Here is a 22,854-nt window from a genome sequence, read left to right on the forward strand (position 1 = left end):
GGAGGAGAAGGGATCTCAGTATGGCCATTCCCCCTAGGAGGTGATTTCTCATTTTCTCTCTGTCTTTCTGCCTCTCTGTCTCTCCAGCAAGTAAGTGTGCCTGATAGCAAAAATATCTTAATTTTTTTTTAACCTTTATTTAGCCAGCGAGTGGTGTGGTGGCTAAGGCACTGGATCCCCCATAGCTGACTCCATGATTCTAGTCCTGGATTTGTCGGCATGTGTGTGCATGCCCAAAATCTTGAGAGGATAATGGAGAAGGGGTTGTGGTGTGACCCCCCCCCCGTGGACAGTCAATGACCTTTGAAGCCTCTCTGCAGTGAATGGTTGTGCTCTATGGCAAAATAATAATAATAATAATAATAATTAATAATAATAATAATAATATAATAAAAAAGAAATAAAAGATAAAAAAAATTTACCTTTCCTTCTCCTCTTAGTTGGACCGGGTACTGAGAACAAAAAGAAAGTTATAATAAAGGGCTGTATTTTAATGTATCATTGTGTTGCTAACAGAAAGAGCTGTCACTGAATCATTTATAAGGACATAGAAGCTTATTTTACTCATGTTTCTGGTGATGGAAAAATCCAAAGGCACTGGGTTGGTGACAGGACAGCCCACATCACAACATCGCTGACAGAAGTAGAGTGGACGGTGGGCACAGGCAGATAGACCAACCTGGGGGCAGCCATCTTCCTTTCATGACATCCCACTCACATCAAAATGAACCATGTCTCATAACAACTAGAACTCACTAAGAAGCTTACTAGACCACATAAATCCACTAACAAGGCCAGTGCCTCCATGATCCAGTCACTGCCCACTCAGCAAGCATCTCCACCTTCCAATGCCATTACCTCAGGATCAAATCTCAAAACCTAAACCTTTGTGGAAAAACCACCATCCAAACCGAGACAGGCTGGGACTTACTTCTCTTGCTCATCTCTCTAGGAAGCTCAGACACTTGCCCAAGAATAATATGACTCTCCATCTTGAATAATAAAAACTTGTTCCTTCCTGTTATAAATTTATAACAGTGATAAAATAGTTTTAATCATTATTTATTTGTTTGAAAAACTCAAAGGAGAATTTTGTATGTGAAACCTATACTTGATATTCTTAGAAATCTTCTATGAAAGAAGGGAGTAGTCTCTAAAGCCCACCGTCACATTTGTGCTCCCTCAGGATACCATGTTTCCTAGGGACAGAGCTCAGACTCCAGCCTGTGTCCAGACTCTCAGAGGCTCAACATTGCTCTCCTGATTAGCCCAAATGAGGAAGACTTGATTAAATGACACCTCATATGGCTAAGTAACTCAGGATCAAGTGTCTGGAGAGACTTGATCTTCAACAAAAGCACTCTCTCTAACTAAACCAGTACAGGATAATGAAATGGTTGTATTTGGGATTTTACACTGGAATACTGTACCAAACCTAGAAAGGTAATTCATGAGTTCCCAAAGGAAATGTTTTTCCCCTAAATCCCTAGTCTTCTCTAGCCTCTTCCCCTAGAAAGTGATATTCACATCTCTCCTCAGACTTCCCATCTTGGTTGTTTCTCTGACTCAACCAAACCATTAAGAAATGTAAGAAGCACAATAGTAAAATAAGTCCCTATCAGTAACTAACAGATCCAATGGAAAGAAAATCAGTAAGTTTCTAGTTGACTTGAGCAGCAATATCAACCAACCTGATCTAATTGCATGCATTGAGTACTTCAACCATAGCAGATGAAACGTTCTTCTCAAGTTTGAGAACAGTCACCAACATAGACCACATGGCGGCCTATAAAACACACCTTCACAAATGTAAAAGAATAGAGAGCATATAAAATATATTTTTAGATTATAATAGAAATAAATTAGAAGTGAATAACAAAAAAAATCTGGAAAATACCAAATTACTTATAGATTTAAAAACCCACATTATCAGGCCAGAGGGTGGCATAGAGATTGTGGCACCAGATCCCACATGGCCTACTGCATGGTTCGAGTCCTGGACCCAACAGCCTGATAGTCATGCTGAGTGCAAGTGTGTGCTTGCTCGAAAATTCCAAGAGGAGACCGGATGAGAAAGGGTTGATGTGTGCCCATTCCCCTAAAGGAATGAGTTTTCTTTTTCTCTCTCTGTCTCAATCTCTATCTGGTGAGTTCATGCACCCTATAGAAATTTTTTTTTAAATTAAAGAAAAAAGAAAAAAAAAACACTATTATCACATAGATAAAAGAAGAAGTATCAAGATAAATTTTAAACTGCATGTCCAGCTGGTGGCATAGTGGTTGAGGCAGCTGGGTGAAAAGAGGCCTCTTCATGTAGCACAGACACAAACATGAGAGCCCTGCCCCACACAGGAAGGAAAGGATGGCGACACCCGGGACATCAAGCTGAAGCTCATTCCAAGTGCACCAAAGAGAGTGAGGTTGGTCACAGCACCAGGGCCTGGGCATGGGGTATACACAGTACAGAGGAGAATTTCAGGCCCACATCAGAGAACTAGAGCACAGATAATAGAGTCCCTTGGGGGTGGAAGAAGGGACAACACATGAGAGGTGAACCCTTAGCCCTTCCCTGACCAGCCTACCCTCTGAGGAGTCCATCCCTCTGGGCCCTTTCAATCTCCCTTGACCCTCCAACTTTGTCTTTTACTGTTCTCTATGTATATCCCACTCCATGTTGCTGCTAATAACAGAAAATACCTGAAACTGGGGGATTTATATATCTAGAGGTTACTCGATAATGATTGGGAGGTTCAAGGTCTAGGGGTCCCCTCTGGTGAAGGACTTTGTCTACACTGCCGCATAGCAGAGGACAGAAGAGTGTGTTCTGGTCCATGTGTGTCTCATATTCCCTTTCCTTATAAATCCAACAGGAGCCAATTCTGAGGGTCTCATCTTCATCACCTAGTCACTGATCTCCTCCCAGAGACCCTACCCTTCATAACTGGATCAAGTTTTCATCCTCCGCATCCAGTTACAATGAAATCTCCGCATATGGGTTTTTGGGAGAGAAACTCCACAGCATTATCTTTGTGAAATCTATTTATTTCCCCTGTTCCATGTACAGTCCCTGGGAGCCTTTTACTTCCCTTGGGAAGATATCGAAGAGAGGGTCACACGGCTGCCCTCAGTTTACCATTTTGAGGAATTGCCAGGCTGTTTTTACAAATAGCCATGCAATTTACATTCCTAGCAGCAGTCGAGGAGGCTTCTCCTTTCTCTACTAGTCTCCCTTATCATATTCTTGATTCTAGCCATCCTAGTGGGTGTGCAGTGTTATCTTATGGTGGTTTTTATTTTCATTTCCCCAATTACTAATGATGTCAAGAATCTTATTATTCATTATTTTAAGTGGTGTATTGGGAAGGTGAGAGGCTCAAGTGTGTTTGATCTACTGTATTTAGCTGGAAACACAATAACTGGTTTTAAAAGTATAACAGGAAAAATTTCATTTTCTACTAAATATTTGAAAATGTTTATATAGCAAGCTTAAAGGTTTTGTTGTTGTTGTTGTTGTTGTTGTTTTAGTTAATATGTAAGATTGACCTGAAGGAGCCTTAATGGAGCTCAAGTAATCTCTCTGAAAAACAGGCATTATCTTTTAACCTTATTACTCAAATTTATTTCTGCTTGCTAAATGCTAAGTTAGAACAGCACAGAGATTTTCACCCATGTTAGTTGATTTCTGCAGTCCTAAAATATGTACTGTCTGTAAACATAAAAGTGTATGAGGCTTAACTATTTTATTTTTGTTAAATGACTGTTGGAAATAAGCTACAGATTTTTTTTTTTTTAATCTTAAGTACAAAAAAGCCAACCCTTAAAGGCATAGCCAATCAGCGTGATCCTTCCCAGCTGTTCATTCCTCATCAGCCCGGTCTCTGCTTCCAGTCCAGGTCCTCCCTACTCCCTTCCTCCCTAAAGGCTCTTCCAGGTCTTCACTCTTTGCTGTTGACTTATTTTCACAGGTTGCCACAGACTTTACTAGGTCAATTCTCTGTCTCTGGTTACTTGATCAGGAATATTTGGCCCTATTGCTCTGTCCCCTTCTTGAAACATGATTCTATTGATTTTCAGGAATTCTCCTCTCCTGGGCTTCTCTGGCCACAGTCATTTGCCTTTCTCAGCTTCATGTTCTGGGTCCTTTTTTTCTGTCTAATCTCAAAACACTGGGCTCTCTCTAATGTATTTAAATGGTTGACTTCAATAATTGAGCATTACCTGAAATCATGCTACCAAAATGCAGACATTATTTGCATCTCAGTAATTCCTAAAACATGCTGAATTCAATACACATAATTTGGTCTATTCAAATTAATATCGTACAGTTACATGCAAGATACACAATTCAAAAATAACAGAATCACATGAGTTTATTTTTATTTTATTTATTTATTTATTTTTGCTATAGCACGTTTGCACATGCTAGAGAGACAGAAACAGAAACAGAGAAACAGAAAGAGAGAAATCATTCCATGGGGGGATGGCCACACTACAATTCCTTCTCCTCCATTCTCCTCTTGGGATTTTGTGCTCCTCTCTTGAGTTTAATAAATGTTTAAATTTTCTTTATTCTGAAATCTCAGCATTCTTCAAGTGATCAATGTAATTTACAAAACTGAAAAATTAACTTGAAAATCTATAAGCTTTTAATGTGCTTAACTCAAACATTTATTCATATTATAAATTAATAAACATTTTCTGAGTATATATCTATATTGATATTTGATACTTTCTAAGGAAATATAGAGACATCATCCCCTTTAAATAGGTAAAAGTATTTGGTCGCAGGTCTTGGTACTCCACTATGGAGTATAACATATTGTAATTTCAGTGTGTGTGAAAGAGGAGGGTCTGAGGAAGGGCATTTGGGGGAGGGACAGGGAGGAAAAGCATTGATGGCACAAAGAGGTGTGGTGTTGTCTGTTGAAGATATTTCATAGTTTTATCAACCGTACTGGGGAGAGATGTTCGCCTGTTGAAGTGTCCATTTTGTAAGACAAATAATAATGTGATTGATTGTATGGAAGAAAATGAAATTAAAAAAAATTAATAAAAAAAAATATTGTAATTTCACCGCTTCCCGAATTCAGCTTTACAGCTGCTGCAGGGGAACAGGTGAACAGGCCACTAGATAACTTCCACACAAGTTGCTGTAGACAGGGGATGTTACCTTATTCATCACAGCAAGGTGAAAATCCACATTCACATTTGGGGGAAATGACTTATCTTTGCAAAAGACTCTATTTCTCATTTTCTACTAATTCAGAAGCAACCCCAGTGAATGAGTATTTAAAATTTTTTAGGAGGACTCTAAAACAAGGTGCTGTTTTCTGTTGTGTGGTACAAATTAGAACAGCTGGGAAGGCAGAGAATTCTTGTATGCTGAGAATGCAGTGCAGTGTGGAGATGGTGGATGAGCACAGACAGTTACTGTTCATTGAGCACCCATTACCTGATCTCTGCTGGGTCTTTACAATGAGTCATGGTAGGTGTTATTAGTGATGCTTTGCAGATAAAAATGCTGAGGTTCAGCAAAACTGAGTCACTTGCTGTGTATCTAGACTGTGACTGAGCTGAGATCAGAACTGATAACTTGTGTCTGGCTGAGTCTGCCTCCCCCGGGACTCCTTGTGCTTCTGCATACTCCCATGTGGCCTTAGTGAACTGTCTGTTCCGTTAAGACCTTTTTATTACATCAACCCTGGAAACACATTTTAACTCTGAGCTTAAGTCATATGTTGTTTCCAGTGATTATTTTCTCCTAAAGAAATAGATGCTTGCTGTTAGAGATGATGTTCTTATTACGTCTATAAAATGGAGTACAATTTTATATATTTAAGGTGTTATTTATTTATTTTTTGGAAGAGGTTTTTGCTATAGGGTGCATGCGCTTGCCAGAAAGATAAAGACAGAGAGACAGAAAGTGAGAAATCACCCCCCAGGGGGGATGGCCATGCCACAATCCCTTCTCCTCCATTCTCCTCTCAGGATTTTGGGCACGCATGCACACGTGCCCTGTGTGAGTTTAAGCCACCAGGTCTGAGACTTGAACTGCATTTGACTACAAGGGAGTCCAGCAACATAGCCATTATGACAACTGCTGTTCCCTTAAGGTGTTATTTGAATGTCTTGTGCTGTTATTAGAAGGTCAGAAGCAGTGCAAGTGTACAATGTAGGCTCTGAGACAGGTTCGCGGGCACTTTGCACACTGAGCATTAACCTCGCTGTGCATATTTCAGATGAGAAGATCCATAGATCATTTTGTGAAATCATAGCAGGGCTGTGCACAAATAAGGACAATTCTGTAATGAAACTAGAAGCTTTTTTGTATGGCCAGAACTGGGAAAATATTTTGTGAAATTGAGCTGATTACCGACATGTTATCAGCATGGGATGTAGGCTCTCTCTACTCATACGTCTGTCCCCTGCAGTCCCAAACACAATGCCTACTGAAGTAGATTATTAAACACTTATTGTATTTAATGATCTATTCAGAAGTAAAATGATATTTTTAAGCTTCAAGGAAACAAAAGAAAAAATAGTAAATGGTATAGCTACTTTTTGGAGGTGAGATCATAAACACGTGTCATAGATTTCACGTTATTGTTTAACTCCCTGAACATTTACCTCACACTTTTAGTGGCTTATCATTATGGTCATCATAATAGTCACTGGGCAGTGCACATTTTTAGCATACAAGAAAAATCTCTGCCCTCCAAAACCTCAGTTTTTTAAAACATACACAGTTTGGTGCTAATATACTCTTTTCCATGTTGTAGTTGCTGTGTAATTAAGGGACGGCAATATCGTGCACTCAGTCTTCTCCGTGACATTCCACAGTGTGTGGAGCAGGGTAAGGAATAACTTTAATGACTCCTCAGTGTTTTTAGTAAACCTTTCAAAAACTGATGACAAAATCCTGTATTTTTTTCAGTCACTGATGCTGTGTACAGTGTTGGGGGTCGGCACGCTCCTCGTGTGGTAAACAGCAAAGGGAGTAAGAGCGCTGACACAGGACTGTAGCATATCTTATAAAAGATGGAATTCAAGGTGTTGAAATGGACTTTGGCACTTTAATTGCTGTGTAAGAGAAGTGGGGCATCACACGTGCCAAATGATAACTGTGGAAGTGGGGTTTTAGGAACATGAGTTATTAAAAAAAAAAACTTCGTGACTATTTGTTTAATATTTTTTGTAATTAAAAACTTCTAAAATTAGGAGCTGTTTAGTACCATGGGAGGGAGGCATAAGAGTTGGCTAGGCTGGATCAGTCCATGAAGACTAACTAGAGTTTAGCTTTCTCTCAGTAAAGATACTGCCAGAAGTAAAATTCCTTTCAGGTTGGGAGTTTTCAAAGAAAAAAAAAGGAGTGATGAATACAGCATTTTAAAGGTTATCTGATGAATGTTCCCATCAGTTATCTTCTAGAAGTTCCTCTGTCAACAGTGAGTCTAGCACATCTGCTGAGTAAGTGGAGATGGCCTATGTTTGAAGAAAGTGCAGATTTTTGAAGAGATTTCCTGGAAAAGTCAGAGATGGGATTTTCCAGATACATGGAATAAAGGGAACCAGGGGAAGCTCATTAGATATAGAATTTCTTAAATGTTGGTCACCATAAAAATCATGAAGACAATCAATCCAAGCTTGGTGGATACACTAATAAATAGAAAAACTAATGACAAAGTTGAAAATTTGACAAATTTGAGGGTATATATGAGAAACATGGAGGGATGGAGTTAAAGGTAGAATGTGAAGCCAATTTCTTCAGGTGTCACAGGTATTCCTGGCGATAACTTCTGTAGTGTAGAAGTAAGTGACTTAAAATGGAGGGAAAGGATCCTATGACACTAGGGACACTAGAGGACATTCAAATGGGACTGAAGAAATGAGAGGCAAGGTCACTGACTGGTGTACCCATATGAATGTTGGGGTCCTCCACGGATTCTCCACCCAGTGACTTTCCTGGGTCCTTCACCGAATCTGTACTCTTTCTTCAACCCTAAGCTCCAGACACTTCATGGCAATGGTATAATGTAGAACAAGAAGATAGAATTTTCGTAGAGGGTACTGTGTGGATGTCTGTTTAATTTGGTTTTTATTTTGACACCTAGTTAAAGTTTTATTCACACATTTTTTCTGGAAAAATTATCTCAAAGGCTCTTTAGGATACTCACCCAAATGTTTGAATCCCAGACTGTAAAAGTGGAGTTGCCTTCCCTCTAGACCCGTAATTAGAGTTGGTATGTGAGCTGCATTGGCCCAAAAGAGCATTTTATAGAGGTCCTTCATGAGACCCCTGTACATTGTGCAGTACTAAACTGTGGGACAATAGCTGCCTATGTTTACACTGGGGAAGGGGTAGCATGGTCTTCCTAAGCCCATGAAGCTCAGAGTTTTCACCTCCTTCCTGACAGGAGAAGTGCAATCACTATGGGCAAGATTCTGCATGTTGTCATCAAGCATGGCTGGAAGACAGGCACCATGATCACCTTACCTAGAGTGAGGGACGCTGAGCCTGACAACAGCCTTGCAGGTATTGTTCTAGGACTCAGGGAACAGGCACATGGACACTTCTGCCTAAGGGGCATCAGTTAGCTCTATAATTCCCTGATCTTTGGATAAAGATGCCTAGATTTGACTGGGAAAAATGGGGAACAGGACAGGATTATATTTGGATGGTACAGTATTAACCTTTGTTCTACCAACAGCATCATTCTTTCCAATTCCATCTTTTTTTTTTTACATTCCCACTCACTTTAGCTGAGATTTTTCCATAACTTCAGTTTATTTTTTCCTGAGACGCAGGTGCTGTTTAGTCACATCCAACCTCTGACAAATCCAACCTCTGACAATTGATTTATCCTTTTGCTCTAAAATAGCCAATCATCATTGCAGCAGCTTGAAGATATACCAGAGGAGAGGAACACCTTATACAAGGTGACTTTTCAGTTGGAAACCTCAATTGTAAGGTCAAATATGCTACCCCAAGCAGGCTAATATCATGGCTAGAATAACCCCAAGCACTTCCAGTCAAGGTTCATCAACTGTGTTACCCTTGCTCATGGAAAAAATTTTCTAAAAACTAAAACCGTCTTTGACCTCTTTTCATATGTGGAAGACCTGTCTACCATACTCTGTAAAGGATGTGAAAACATCAATGAGAGAAAAAACTCAGGCTGCCATTCAATGTTATTAAGTTAAGCTAACAGTTAAAAAGCCAGTTGTGACTCCTCAAATTTCATCAGGGAGAGGAGGAGCTTTTGGGGCATATGGTATCCATTCTGCCATAAGAGCTCCTGGAGACTGGCCTCCTTCTATTAACCAAAAGAGGCAACCAGTAAGAGCCAAATTCCTTCATTTCCCTTAGTACAAGCTCAGGATCACCCAAACCAGATACCCCCGAAGAACACAAATACCATGACTCTTATTGGACTATTTATTGGATAACCAATATTTTCAATTATGAATGAATTATTTGGTGGAGATTTTCATTTTAAACAAGGAATGAGAATATTGGAATAGTGATGGAGAGGAATTTTACTTCTTTGAAATGCTAGCGAGGCATCTTCTCTCAATATAGAGACAAATTTGTCGGCAGAGAGTCTTCAGAAGGGGAAAAGGTGCCCGAAGGCACCTGGTTGACTTGATGCCCGCTTGGATGGGCACTGGAATTTCGATGGGGGGTGGTCTCCCCACAAGAAATTGATGGGAGGCGCCTGTGACACAATGCCTGGTCCTTTAATGTCATGACTCTCTGAGGTTGTCTGTTTTGGTTTTGAATCTGAGTAGTCCCACTGGGATTACTCAGGACAGAAGAGGCAGCAACTCGGCTATAGGACTTGGTACCTGTTACTTTATAGGAAGGAGCCCTGTAGTCAGAGCGGTAACTCTGGGTGGGCTTTTCCTGGACGTGCAGTTCTGTACTGTGCTGAGTTTGGCCAGTTTTCACAGGGGAGGAAAGGGGCTTTTGGGGGCAGATGCTTTGAATTCTGTGTCTGCACCCCTGTTTCTCCTCAAGGAACTTTCTAGTTTCTGCAGTTAATTTATGAGGTTTGGTGGCTCCTGAAAAGGCAACTGCTCTTTCCAACAAGCTTTTCTGTGGTGATAAGAGGGAGCTGCCCTCTTCCCGGGAACGTTCTTGCCCCTTGTACTTTATGTTTGTACAAATATGTTGCAAAAAGTGCTTCATATGCTTTCTGAAGAGGTTTTCAGTAAGAGTCTGCCTTTGCTGTGATGGTGTTGACAAAGATTTGCTCACTCCTCGTGTCTCTGGAAACAGAGGAAGGTGGCTCTTCCTTCTAAGTCCAGATGTCTCTAAGGCTGCATCCCCTCCACCCACCTCTCCTCCTTTAGGTACCAGAGGGCTCTCTCTTACCTCAGCTGATTTGAATTTATCATAATAGTTCAAGCAGGCATAATTAGGGACCCAAGTCTCTTGTGGCTGGTCAACAAAGGCTGTTGTGTTGCCTAAGTGGACATGCAGCACTGGGGAAGCTGTGACGTTCCCACTGGAGACACCTTGGGTAGAAGGCAGTGAAGCCTTGGAAGACAAGTTATCAGAGGCAAAGGACATTTCCATTGGATAGCCACAATCCTGGCTGTGCTTCCTGTTCTCCAATTTATACGTTAATTCTGCCGATGTATGATTTGTCAGGCCTGATGAGTTTACATCTTGTGAATCTGTCATTTCTGGAGGAGGTCTTTCAGTGGTCTGGGTATTTTCTACTTTACACATGTTCCTGTACATCACTGGGGAACCTTTCAGCCCACAGGTTTTCAATATATTACAGCGTGATTGAGGAGCACTGCTGAGTTCTTTTGAATTGAAAATCTCCCTGGACATTAAAAAGTATCCTGAATTCTTTGGCCTTTGGCCTTGAGGCTTTTTCAATATATTTAGGGAATTATAGTTCTTATCTTTTGTCCCAAGTTTAGCTTCAGCTTGCCTTGTGGGCAGCTGTGGGCTGTGAGTATTAGCTAGGACTTTTGCTTTCTGTCTGTCTTTGTCCGTGATGCTGTGTGTGTCAGGCGGAAAAGCCCGTCTGCCCTCCTGAGCACCCCAAATGTTCTCTCTAAGCTTTTGGCTGCTCTCAGAGGCTGGTTTTGGCAGGGTCCCCTGTCTTTCCTTTCCTAGAGTTGAGGTGGAATGAAGAATATCATCTAGGATGGGGACAGCATTTGTTCTTCCTACCTTGTCTCTGTAAGGAGCATTAGTACTTTCTCTACGGTGCTTGAAAATGCTAGAATGGGAATCGATGCCAGAAATGAGCTTTTCTGATGAGTAAAAGTTGGAATGGAAGTGGGAGTGTTTAAGTTGCTCCTTTTCATTAAATATCTGAAAAGATTCAATGACCTTTGTGGGGGGGCCATGCATCATGTTCTTATGAAATCGTTTAATATGAGCTTCCAACAGATCTTGTTTACTGGTAGGAATAAAAGAAATATGTTCAGAGGTATTCAGACTTTGGTCTGCCCTCAAAGATGGAGTTAAATCTCTGTAGGTCATTTGGCTGTGGGAGTGTTCAAGAAGAGGCAATCCATGCTTGATGGAATGCTGTGAACTATGCACAGTGTCTGGGATATGGCCCTCACTGATTTCCTCAAACTTCTTGCTCAGATGTACTTCCAGGGCTTTTGCAATTTCTTTCTGTTTTTGGCTCACTACTGAGGCTCTTGAATAATTTTCTGAAAGAATCACCCTGGGAATTTCTAGGTCCTTCTCCGAATTGGATACCAGACTATTATCCGAAAATGTCTGTGATTCACTCGAAGAAGACTTGTTTGTACTATCTTCTGAGCCCTGTCCCTGGTTCTTCCCTAGTAGAAACATTTCTGAGCTCTTCCCATGGGAGCTTCCCGGGCAGCTCAATCCCCAAGCACCTAGCTCTTTGCTGCTCTGACTCTTAAACAAAGAGATCCAGGAGAGTCCATAACTGCTCTTTGACTGAGATGTCTCAGTAGTATCTCTCTGAGGATTCATCAGTGACAGAGACTCATGGACTCTGCGGGGCAGGCCCCACCGGGGTTGGATGAGCCTCTTCCTAAGGTGGTGCTCAAGTTTCTTCTGAAGTTCACTGCTCAGGGGAAAAATGGAGCTTGAAACATGGAACTTGGAGGAGTAGCTGACCAGTGGAAGTTTGGGAGGTGGGGGACAAAATTCTTTCTGAGAACTTTGGACCACAGAGGGTAAACCCCACAATTTTTCCTGTTCTTTCTTCAATATATTGCATTCCAGGTGGTCAATTTCAGTTGGTGAAAGAGACTGTGGTTCATTTGGGGGTCTGTGAAAACATACTCCACAGATCCTAATCTGGGATACAGTGGAAGGGGGAGGATATGAGACTGGACATTGAAAGTGGTGCTGGGATTGGGCCGGAGTGAGATGTTTGGACTCAAATTGTGGCACAGTTTGGCACATGGGGTAACATGGTACCTCAGGCATGGGCTGAGGTTGGTAAAAGGGAATGACTGGGGCTACTTTGGCTATAGAAGCCTTGGAGATTCTGTTGAACACAGAGGTTGAGGAGCTGTCACCCAAGACAGGGACAGTAGGGTGTTCAGATTCCCTATGCAGAGATGAGATAACTTTTTTCTGTAAGGGATCCTCATCAGTCTTAAAATATGGGGACTGCTCAGGCATAGGCAGCTGCTCTGGTTTGCTTTTGCTGGTTAAAGGAGGGGAGGATGCTGAGTCCTGCTGAGCAGCAAAGGACTCTGACATTTTCCCTGAAGGACTTACTTGGAAGTCTGGACTAAGTTGTTTTGAGAAAGAGCCTGTTGTCTTCTCCTTCTCGTTCTGTATCAGGACATTGCCTTTCTGTTGGCTTTGTATTCCTTGAAGCACCAGATCATCAGGGCTCAGAAAGGAAAGGTTATGTGACTCTGCCATGTTGGCTGTAGTGGTCTTCCCAAAAGTAGCCTCAGAATAATGGTGGGTAAGAAGCTCCTGGTTGAGTTCACTTTGTGCCAAGTTGGAGGAAAGTGGGCCCTTGGCAGGAGGTAAGGGCACTTGTGAAATTGTGACCCTTGACTGGTCAAGATCCCTTACTGCTGGGACAGAAGTGGGCAACCCTGCAGGGCCATCCACCTGAGAAAAAGTGACTCCTGGCTGGAGACCAGAATCATCTTCTCTCTGAGTGTGACGTGGAGTGATTCTAGAGAAAGAGGATGGTGAGGATGGGAAACGGTCTGCTGGGAATTTGGAATCTAAGGGTGGCCCAGGCTCTGGTGCTTCAGCATCGCTCAGTGGTGAGGGTGAAAGTGAATCAGGGGAGGGTGTCATCAGAGTAGGTGGCAGGTTGGAGGCTGGAGGTGAAGAAGGCTCAGACAGAGGGCCTGCAGTTAGGTCTGCTGGAGGGCTTGAGGACAGTGTGGAGGGCTGAAAGATGGATGACTCAGTCATAGAAGTTGTGGAAACCAGTAGGGACACAGAGGGAGCAGCCTCCTCCATGGACGCCTGGTCCAGTAGGCGATTGACCTCAGCAGTCGATCTGTTACACACCTCACAGAGGGGGTCTGGGCACAACAGCTGACGAAAGCGGATGGAATCATGATGCGGGCCCAGGGGGCTGCAGGAGACAGGAAATACAGAGCTGCAGCTGGGACCAGAGCAGGCAAAGCAGGGCCTGCTGGACTACGGGGTGGGCCACCTGAGCCTGATACCCTTTCACAGGGCCCCACACCATGACTTCACAATACACTCTTTGGCCCCTCCCCCCTGCCTTCATGCACAGTCCCATTCCTGTGGTTTCCCCCTCCATGACAGCTGCAGACTGCTTTGGATCCCAGAAGCCCATAGAAAATGCTAAAAAGGGGCCAGGTAGGAAGGGGAGAGACTAACCACCTTTTGAGAATAGAAATTAGCCTCCTCTTCTCTGCTTCTCTCCAGCCGCCTCTCTGACCTGGGAAACACAACAGTGGGTTGTATGGTTAAAGTTAGAAGCATAATGTTCATACTGGAGCTTCTTTATGAGCAACCTTTGGAATATTAAACTCTTAAAGCCCCATGAATATGCAGTAATGTCAAATGACTGATAATTACATTGGTGAGGCTCACATGTATACATGGTTTCATTTCTAAAATCTTTTTCCTACATGATCTCATATGATATTCAATGTCACTCTTAGAAGCACAGGGTCAGTAGTTAGCTCAGAGGAATCTGAGCAAACAGGAGTTTGGAGTACTTACACCAAATCAGGAGACAACATTTTCCTTTTTTAAAGTTTTGTCATAGGGTATGTACATTTGCTAGAGAGAGAGAGAATTAGAAATACACAGAGAAAAAGTGAGAAATCATCTCCCAATGGACAGGGCCATGCCACAATCCCCCTCTCCTCCAATCTTGTCTTGAGGTTTTTGGCATCCACACACAGATGCCTGGCGTAAGTTTCAAGCTGTCTGATCTTGGACTAGAACCGAGGTCAACCATGTGAGCGTCCAGTCCTTACCCACACCTGCTGACCTTGAGACAGAAATTCTGATACCAAACCAACCAGTAGTTCTTCCTCCACCTCTCACATGGCCACCTATTTGGCAGCCCAGGTCCATCACAGCTCTATCGTGGGGCTTGACCAGAGCAGGGACTCTGAGAAGTGTCTCAGGTTAGACTGCCTTCCTGTGAACCCCTCCCATGCCTGTATTTTCTGAGAGACCATATCTAACAACTGACATTTTCAGAGGTTATGAATCTTGGACCTCATGGAAAGGAGTGGAAGGGTCAACTTGAGGACCTAAGTCAAACAGGAAGAAACTTACCTTGAGATGTCCCACCTTTCCGTCTCTTTACTCTGCCTTGACTCTGAGAAGAAAAAAACAAAAAAGAAAAAAAAAAACAGGTGAGGGACTAGGACTCACTTCTCTCACTCCTCTCTCTAAAAGATCACATATTAGTTATCTAAGAATAATATGGCTCTTCATTTTAATCAATATAATTTTATTTTATTAATTTTGAAAGGCAATAAATTATTTTCAATTGTTCCTTCATTGAAAACTCAAGAAAATATTTTAAATATTTTATCCTTGAGGTATGAACTTGACATTATTAGTCAGAAGTTTTCTGCTCAAAGAGGACATAGAACCTGAAGTCAGTGGTCACCTCTGTTCTCCCTCAGAGAACCAGGTTTCCTGAGACAGAGCACAGGGCCCACCCTCTGCTCAGTCTTGAAAGACTCAGCATTGCTCTACTGATCAGCCCAACATGAAAGAAGTCTTGGTTAAGTGATGCCTGACATGGAATGTGACTCATGATCAAGTGCCAGGAGAGACTGTTCCCTTCAGAGAACCCACCCTCTCCACCTAAGCCAACCCAGGACCTTAGGATCACTGTGATTGGGATTTTGTCCTGAACTCCTTGACCACTCCAGACAGTCTTTGCACCTCAGATGGGAAACTTAGTCCTCACTTAGTCCCCAGTTCTGCCTGGCCTTCTCCTCAGAAGTCTCTCCTCTCCCCAGACTTTCTATTTCAGGAGCACCTCTTGAGCCAACCAAACTCATTTAAAAATGTGAAAATAGGCATGAAGAAGAAAAACAACTACAGCAGGAAATCTCTTGGTGGTTCATCCATGATATCTTACCTTTTGGGTATGGTGATTCCTTTCAAGGGGTGAAGAGAGTGGTGCCAACACCAGATAGCACACATACAAAAGGAGCAACCCCAACACACTCAGAAAAGTGAGTTTGGGATCAACAGCTAAGAACACTGAGCCCAAGCTCAGGCCTGGCTCAGTATAGCTCTTCAGATAACAGAGAATATTCTCCGTCATCTGAATCTCAGGGCTGCCTGAAGCAACTGAGTTCTGGGTTCAAGGTTTGACTATAGTCCCAGGCCTGTATCACAGAGCATGGAAGAGTCACAAAGGGTTTCTGAGGTTGAGGGTGGGGACCTCAGAGAAGGGTGTGTCCACAACCCCTACCCACCCACCAGCCCAGCAGACCCTTCCCTTCCCCTGCATCTCTTTTCCCAACTCTACCCTCTCTTCATATCGTATGTTGATCTTACTGACATTTTCTGTATGTTCCATCTGTATCCCAAATATTACCAGTCACTCTTTACTGTCTGGACACTATGACTTGAGCCCCACCAATTCCACTATCTTCAAAGTTGAAATAATGCCTGGACTTGATGCTAGTACCCAGACATTTACACTCTCATGATCACATATGGCCTTATGTCCATATTATCTACAGAATGCTTTTACCTTACACTATCCCATATATGAAACTTAAATTTCTTTCACTCTTACTTAGTTTTGTGAAGGTTAAAATGTAAGGGTTTTTTTCTTTATTTTTTTTTTATTGGTCTTTATTTTCTTCAGAGAGGCTGAATGAAATGAGTAGAACTAATAATCTATTATTTAACATTCACACAACTAAAATGAGAATAAAATAATTCTATGGAATTACAACCTCAAGAGTTCTGGAGATCAAGTTTATAGCAAGAATTTTTCTGAAGTTAGTGAAACTTACTCTGTTGAAAGACTTTTGGAGACAAGCCTGTGGCATGGTGCGTAAGGCAGTTGGATCCTTCACGACCGACTGAATGGTTCTAGTCCTTGCCTGTATCTTTTAAAACACACTGGGCACATGTTGAAGTGGGGAGATTAATGTCTCTGTACTGACTGACATGCATGGAATTCTCTTTTGAAAAAACAATGTAATACACTGTAAAGTTATATGTAATCCAATGTAATATAAAGAAGATTATGATGATAATAAAAATTTAAAAAAAAGAAAAAAAATATCAGTAACTCAAAAAAAAAAACAAACAAAAAAAAACACTGGGCACATGTGCATGTGTGTCCAAAATCCAGACAAGAGGGAAAGATACAGGAGAAGTGATTGTGGTGTGACCATTCCCCATGGGTGTCGCTTTCTCATTTTACCTCTCTCTTCTCTTTTTCTCTCTCTGCCTTTCTCCAGGGAATGTACACACTCTCCAGGAAAAGGTAAAAGAAAGGAAGAGAGAGAGAGAAAAAGACAGAGAAGTAGACTTTTGGATTATAGTCTCTACATTCACACACCTCCTTTGACAAATCGATTCAGTGTTTTCAAATTGAATAATCAATCTTATTCAGTCTGTTATTCATTATCTTAACCCCAAATCTTCTAACTCCCTATAAATACAGACTGAGTTTCTGCATTGATTTTGTGGCTGGTACATGATTTCCCATAATCAGGGCTATGTCACAGTGTGCTAAGGAATTGAACCCCCAGTCCTTGGTGTCTCATGTGACCAAGGAGTGTCAAGGCTTCAGGACAGAATTATTCAGAATACCTTTCCACTGAGTCATTGAACCAATCTACTGTGTTCTGTGGTCAGAAGAGATTCAAGAGTAAGTAGAATTAGCTAGTACCAGGGAAATTGCATGTACAGATACTTACCAGGATAGAATGAGATAGATAGGAAAAACATTTTTATAAGTTTATTTATTGGATTCATGCTCAAGAGAGACTGAGACAGAGAGACAGCACCCCTAGCAGGTTCTTTATGTTGTGATTTACCTCCAGCTTCAGGCATCCCAGGGGTACCTATGTGCCAAGCATACTCAGGAGCTTTCGGGTATTAACGTGGAAACTTTCCATATGGGTTAGCCTTGCAGAACATCGTATTTTACTTCATGGTCATGTGCGCTCCTCTCATCCAATTTTTATAAATAAGCATCTGAAAGCTGGACCCCACCCCACGTTAGTGGTATGGTTTAAACCCTAGCCCAAGTGGCTTGGAAAGCATGTTAGGTGAGTGTGTGTGGGTGCACAGAATCCCACTGGGATCAAGAAATGGAGAAGAGATTGCAGCCTCACTTTAGTTTAGTGGGGGATCCTTTTTCCCTCTCTTAATTTCTGTCTCTGTTTCCCCATGGTGAGTGCCTATACTCTCTCACAATAAATAGAAAGAAAGGAAAATAGGGAGGGATGTTCTCAAGAAGATAAAATTAAGTTTAATAAAGAATATTCTAAATAAAAAAACAAGTCTTGAGTTGACACTAACCAAACAAAATATCAAAATATTTTATAAAACTATGAAAAGTAAAAGAAGGCACTGGTGAAGAAAGAAGAAATATAGAAATAAGACACAGACTAATTAGCTCTAAGATTGATTTAGTTCCATGTAGAAATTTGCTGGAAAATAAAACTGACTTCCCCAGACAGAAATAAGAATTTGCTGGAAAATAAAACTGACATCCCCAGACAGAAATAAGTATTCATAAACTTAGGTAAGAAAATTTAAGGGAAATAAAATTGATCTAGACTGTCTTTCATGGTACATAAAAAAATGAAATTCCAAATCTATGAATAAGTTAAAAAATGTTAAACATACTTTTTAGATGCTCAAACAGAATAATAGATCTGTGCATTTTAAAATTTTTATCAAAGATGACTTTCTAAGCTAAAATCCTTTAACGAAATCATAAAGTGAAAAACTAAGTGGTCAGGTTACGTAAATTTTAAAATTCTATTTGTTAAAAACAGCGTGAGTTAGGCAAGTTGGTCATGTTGTGGTTAAGGCAACTGGATCCTATCTGGATGACCGCCCAGTTTGAGTACTGGTGGACCCGGCAGCTTATACACCCACCAGGTATGTGTGCATGCCCAAAATCCTGACTGGGGGCAGGGAATAAAGGAAGGGATTGCAGCATGACCATCCCCCATGAAAGGTGCTTTCTCGTTTTTCATCTCTCTATCTCTGGCAAGTGCTTGCACTCTGTCAAAATTAAAAAAAATACATATACATAATATATATATATATGTACACACACACACACACACACAGAGCATGAAGAATTAAAGGGGAAAAAAAAAGCTTGCCTAGTGCCTTAGGCCTGTAATCCCTGCTACTTGGGAGTTAAGGCAGGAGGACATGAAGTTGAGGCTAGCAGGGAAATATTCTCAGACCCTGTCTCAGAAATATGGAGAAACCCAAACAAAAATCAAAGAACAGATCAGAAAAATTACATTTAGAAAATATGGCAAAAGAGCATCTCCACAACATGCACCATTTTATTACAATAGCAAGACAGAGCATATTCACATTTATCTTTTGTTAAATGTTTTGTCTGTGACATTCAATTCCATACAGTTAATCTTTTTCCAAGAATTATTTAATTTTATTTATTATTATTGGGTTGTTGGAAAAGTCATGATGTACTTTTTCTGTTTTTCTATGCAAAAATGCTCATGATTGTTCTGATGATTTAATATTATTATTATTTTTTTTAATTAGCTATAGGGCATGTGTGCTCACCTAAAGGAGACAGAGAAAGAGAGAGGGAAAGTGAGAAAACAAGTCTCCATGCCCAGGACTTAAACCTTGGACATCCATGTGAGAGTTCAGCACCTCAGTCACCATGCCACCTGATGGCCCCTACGAATAATCCTTCTAAATCCCATTTATATCAAGACATTTCCTGATTACAGAGGAGCATGATTCTCTGTCATTGTTCACCTATTCCTGTAATCTCAATTATTTCAATATAGCCTCCATCAGACTCCTTTATATATCACATATACCCTGTATATATTCAGTAAGTTTCTTTAAATCAACTCTGCTTAGCTTAACTAAATTTCACTTTCTTGTAAATAATAATTCCTGTGAAATCAGAAATGTTACATAAATAAAATTCTAAATAGATGATAATAAAATTTTTAAAACACTCATTTTTCTGCACTAGAAAAATCACTTATGCTGTTATGCTAAATCATGTGGCACTTTGGCTCTGCTATGATATGGTGTCCAGGTGTTTAGACCAACATAAGTCTAGATGTTTCTGGGAAGGTTATTTTTAGACGTGATTATTATCTAAATCTATAACCTATGAGAAAAGCAGATGACCCTCCATCATATGAGTGGTCCTCAATGGATCAGTTAAGGGACTTCACAGAAAAGACTAAGGAGCTCCAAAGAGGAAGGAGTTCTGCCCTCCAGACTCCCTTCATGTTTAAGACTGCATCATCCACTCTTGTTGCAATTTTCAGTCTGTTAGCCTAAACTCCATGTGTGTGTGTGTGTGTGTGTGTGTGTATTTAATTTGAGAAAGGGTGCATGTGCTTGCCAGTGTGAAAAAGGTAACTAGAAAGAGAAGAGGGTGAGAAAGCATCTATTCCATGGGAAATGGTCACATGGTAATACATTCTCCACCATTCTTCCCCCCATTCTGGGGATTTAAAAAAAAATTATGATTTCTTATTTACATTCAATAATTGAACAGCTTGTTAAACTAAACAATATTGGCCTAAAATGGATGCTGTACTCACACTTGGTTTCCTATGGGAAAGCCGAAATCCTACATATTAGGCTGTTTTTATGAGCTGGTTACTAAGTTACAGCCAATCACACTAGCCACACTTCAGTCAATCACAGAAAGCCCATATTTTAGACTGTTCCAAGTGCCTACATCCAGTTGTAACCAGTCCAATGATTTCTCTGCCTCACTCCCTCACTTTCTTTTCTGTACATCCCTTTCCTTTTCTGCAAGCTGATATACCCCATGACTACATGGCTGGTCAGAGTCTCTTGGAAGTCATCTTTTGGGAGACTGCCCAATTTAAACTGACCTCTATTTGTTTAAATAAATTCCATTAGATTTTTATTTGTCTAAAATGTTGTTTTTTTTATCAATCTCTAGATGGCACGTTACATAGCCATTACGCTAACTGCGGGTTCCCCCATATTAGGCTGTCTTTATGAGCTAGTTACTAAGTTACAACCAATCACACTAGCCCCACTTCCACCCTTTCCAGAGGACTTTACATTTTGTGTCTGGTAAGTGATTCTTCCCTGAGCCCTCGCACCGTCTACTATACATCCCTCCCTTATAGCCTCTGGTATCTACCCTTGTCTTCCTTACTCTTGGATCTTTGGATTTTTCAGTTTCTTCCATAGAGTACAGACATTTGGTATGTGTTGAGTGGAAATATATTTCTTTCATAGTCTTTCTTTGCTTAGCTTAAATCTTCTATATTCACCCACTTTGAATCAAGTGACATGGTCTCATCCTTCTTTAGGCCTGAGTAATATTCCATAGCATATATATGCCCCCTTTTTTTTCAATCTGGTCATTAGTTCCTGGGTACTTAGGTTGGTTTCATGTTTTAGCAATTATAAATAACGCTACAGTAAGTAAAGCATGGTACAGTGATGTGTAAGTGTCTTTCCAACTGAGTGTGTTCCTATCCCTTGTTTAAATACCAAGGAGTGCTTTCACAGACAAGACTAAAATGTCAACTATTGTCAGAGTTTCTAGCCTGGAACAGATTACTTTCATTCCTTCAAAACTTGAATCCTTCTTTCTAACAAGACACAGCACAATATGCACTAAATAGGAAAGAGAAATTGTAGACATCTAGTGTTTTCAAGGACATCAAGCCTAGTTCATGGCTAAAGAATATACAGAAACATCATAAATCAGGATCAACACCATTCTGTAAAGGCCACACAGTGAATATATTTGACTCTATGGGGAGTGAAATATTTCCAGTAGTTACTGGTGCTAGCCATCAATTTATGATACTACCACTGACACTCACTTGATTGCAAAATGTAAATAAATAGTGATCAGTCACTTACAGGAAGGCATTTCTAGAAAAGCTAGAGAGGTGAGATTTTGCCATACAGGAAAAATAAAATGAGAATTACTGAGGGCCCCTTGGAGTGGACCTTTTTACTTTTATTATTATTATTTTATAAAAATAATTATTTATTTAAAAGTAATTATTATTATTTTAATTTTCTATAAGTCAAGTAAAAACACCAGAGAAAGAGACATAGAGAGAACATGAGAAAGCAAGCTGTCAAGTCCAGGACTTGAACTGTGGTTGCCCATGTGGGAGTCCCAGGCCTTAACCGCCATGCCACCTGCTGGCCCCAGAGTGGAGCTTTTTAAAATGTTGGATACCTGGCAATCAGAAACTCTGTCTTGAAGATTAAAAAATAATGAAGACAAGAACATAGTGGATATATAAGTGGGGAAAATGAAAAAGTCAAAGTTTAGAAATTTACAACTTGAGGGCATGTGCTGCTAGGCTAGGAGGAAAAGGTAAAAGGGTGGAAGGTTAAGTTGTATTACTACAGATGACATAGGTGTTCCTGGTTATAGGCTCTGTGGTGTGGTAGTAACTGACCTGGAATGTAGATAAAGACTCTAAAAGGGAACATTAGAGGGTCTGGGATAACAGGTTACTAAGAGTATTGGGGTTCACCAAAGATTCTTCACTTTTTTTCCTTGCCAGAAATTTCACAGAATCTGCATGTTTTCAGCAACACTGAAAATCATACACTGCAAATCAATGATTAAGGTTGGCCAAGAAAATACATGTATAATGTTGTATAACAAGACAATAGACTAGTATGATGGAAGGGGTTGCAATGGATATCTGATTAGTTTTGTTATTATTGCAGGAACTGCCAAAGTTTTGGTGTTTAATAATTAGTAGCACAACTGACCAAGGCCCAAAATGTGAAGATAACACGTTCAAGCCACTGGGGGCAGTCACTCTTTACACCTATATATAGTATGTGGTTAAGAATGCACACTTTATAATATAAAACCTGTCTACACATAGTGATTAGTTCAGAAAGTCAAGTGGTCTCCTCTTGGTGTTTCAGATTTTGATGTTAATTACTAGCGACCTCCAACTCTTCTGTGTGGCAGGGATCTTGTTTTCACCTTCTAGTTCTTCCACCCCAGCCTGTGTCATGAGGTCGGCGATGTTTTTCTCCAGATCATCATTGTGACTACTCATATCATCAATTCTTCCAATGATCTGGTCGGACATGGTCTGAAATTTATCTTGCATCTGTTGCAAGAGAGTGAGTCTACACCACAGAGGTCAGGTCCTGCATGGTCCTGGGGTGAG

The 22,854-nt window shown here is 40.8% G+C and overlaps 1 protein-coding gene across 1 annotated transcript; it reads right to left on the reverse strand.

Annotated features, from left to right (window-relative positions):
- Nucleotides 1-9,448: 9,448 nt before the first annotated feature.
- LOC102494918 (spermatogenesis-associated protein 31D4-like) lies at nucleotides 9,449-15,795 on the reverse strand. The gene is made up of 4 exons (XM_006154328.2): nucleotides 15,576-15,795; nucleotides 14,756-14,798; nucleotides 13,844-13,901; nucleotides 9,449-13,568 (listed from the first exon to the last, which is right to left on the reverse strand). The coding sequence occupies exons 1-4, from the start codon at nucleotides 15,762-15,764 to the stop codon at nucleotides 9,572-9,574; spliced, it is 4,287 nt and encodes a 1,428-aa protein (XP_006154390.1). The 5' UTR covers nucleotides 15,765-15,795; the 3' UTR covers nucleotides 9,449-9,571.
- Nucleotides 15,796-22,854: the final 7,059 nt, after the last annotated feature.

This window comes from Tupaia chinensis, unplaced genomic scaffold (genome assembly GCF_000334495.1).
Source record: "Tupaia chinensis unplaced genomic scaffold, TupChi_1.0 Scaffold000404_1, whole genome shotgun sequence".
In the NCBI taxonomy this organism is placed as follows: domain Eukaryota; kingdom Metazoa; phylum Chordata; class Mammalia; order Scandentia; family Tupaiidae; genus Tupaia; species Tupaia belangeri.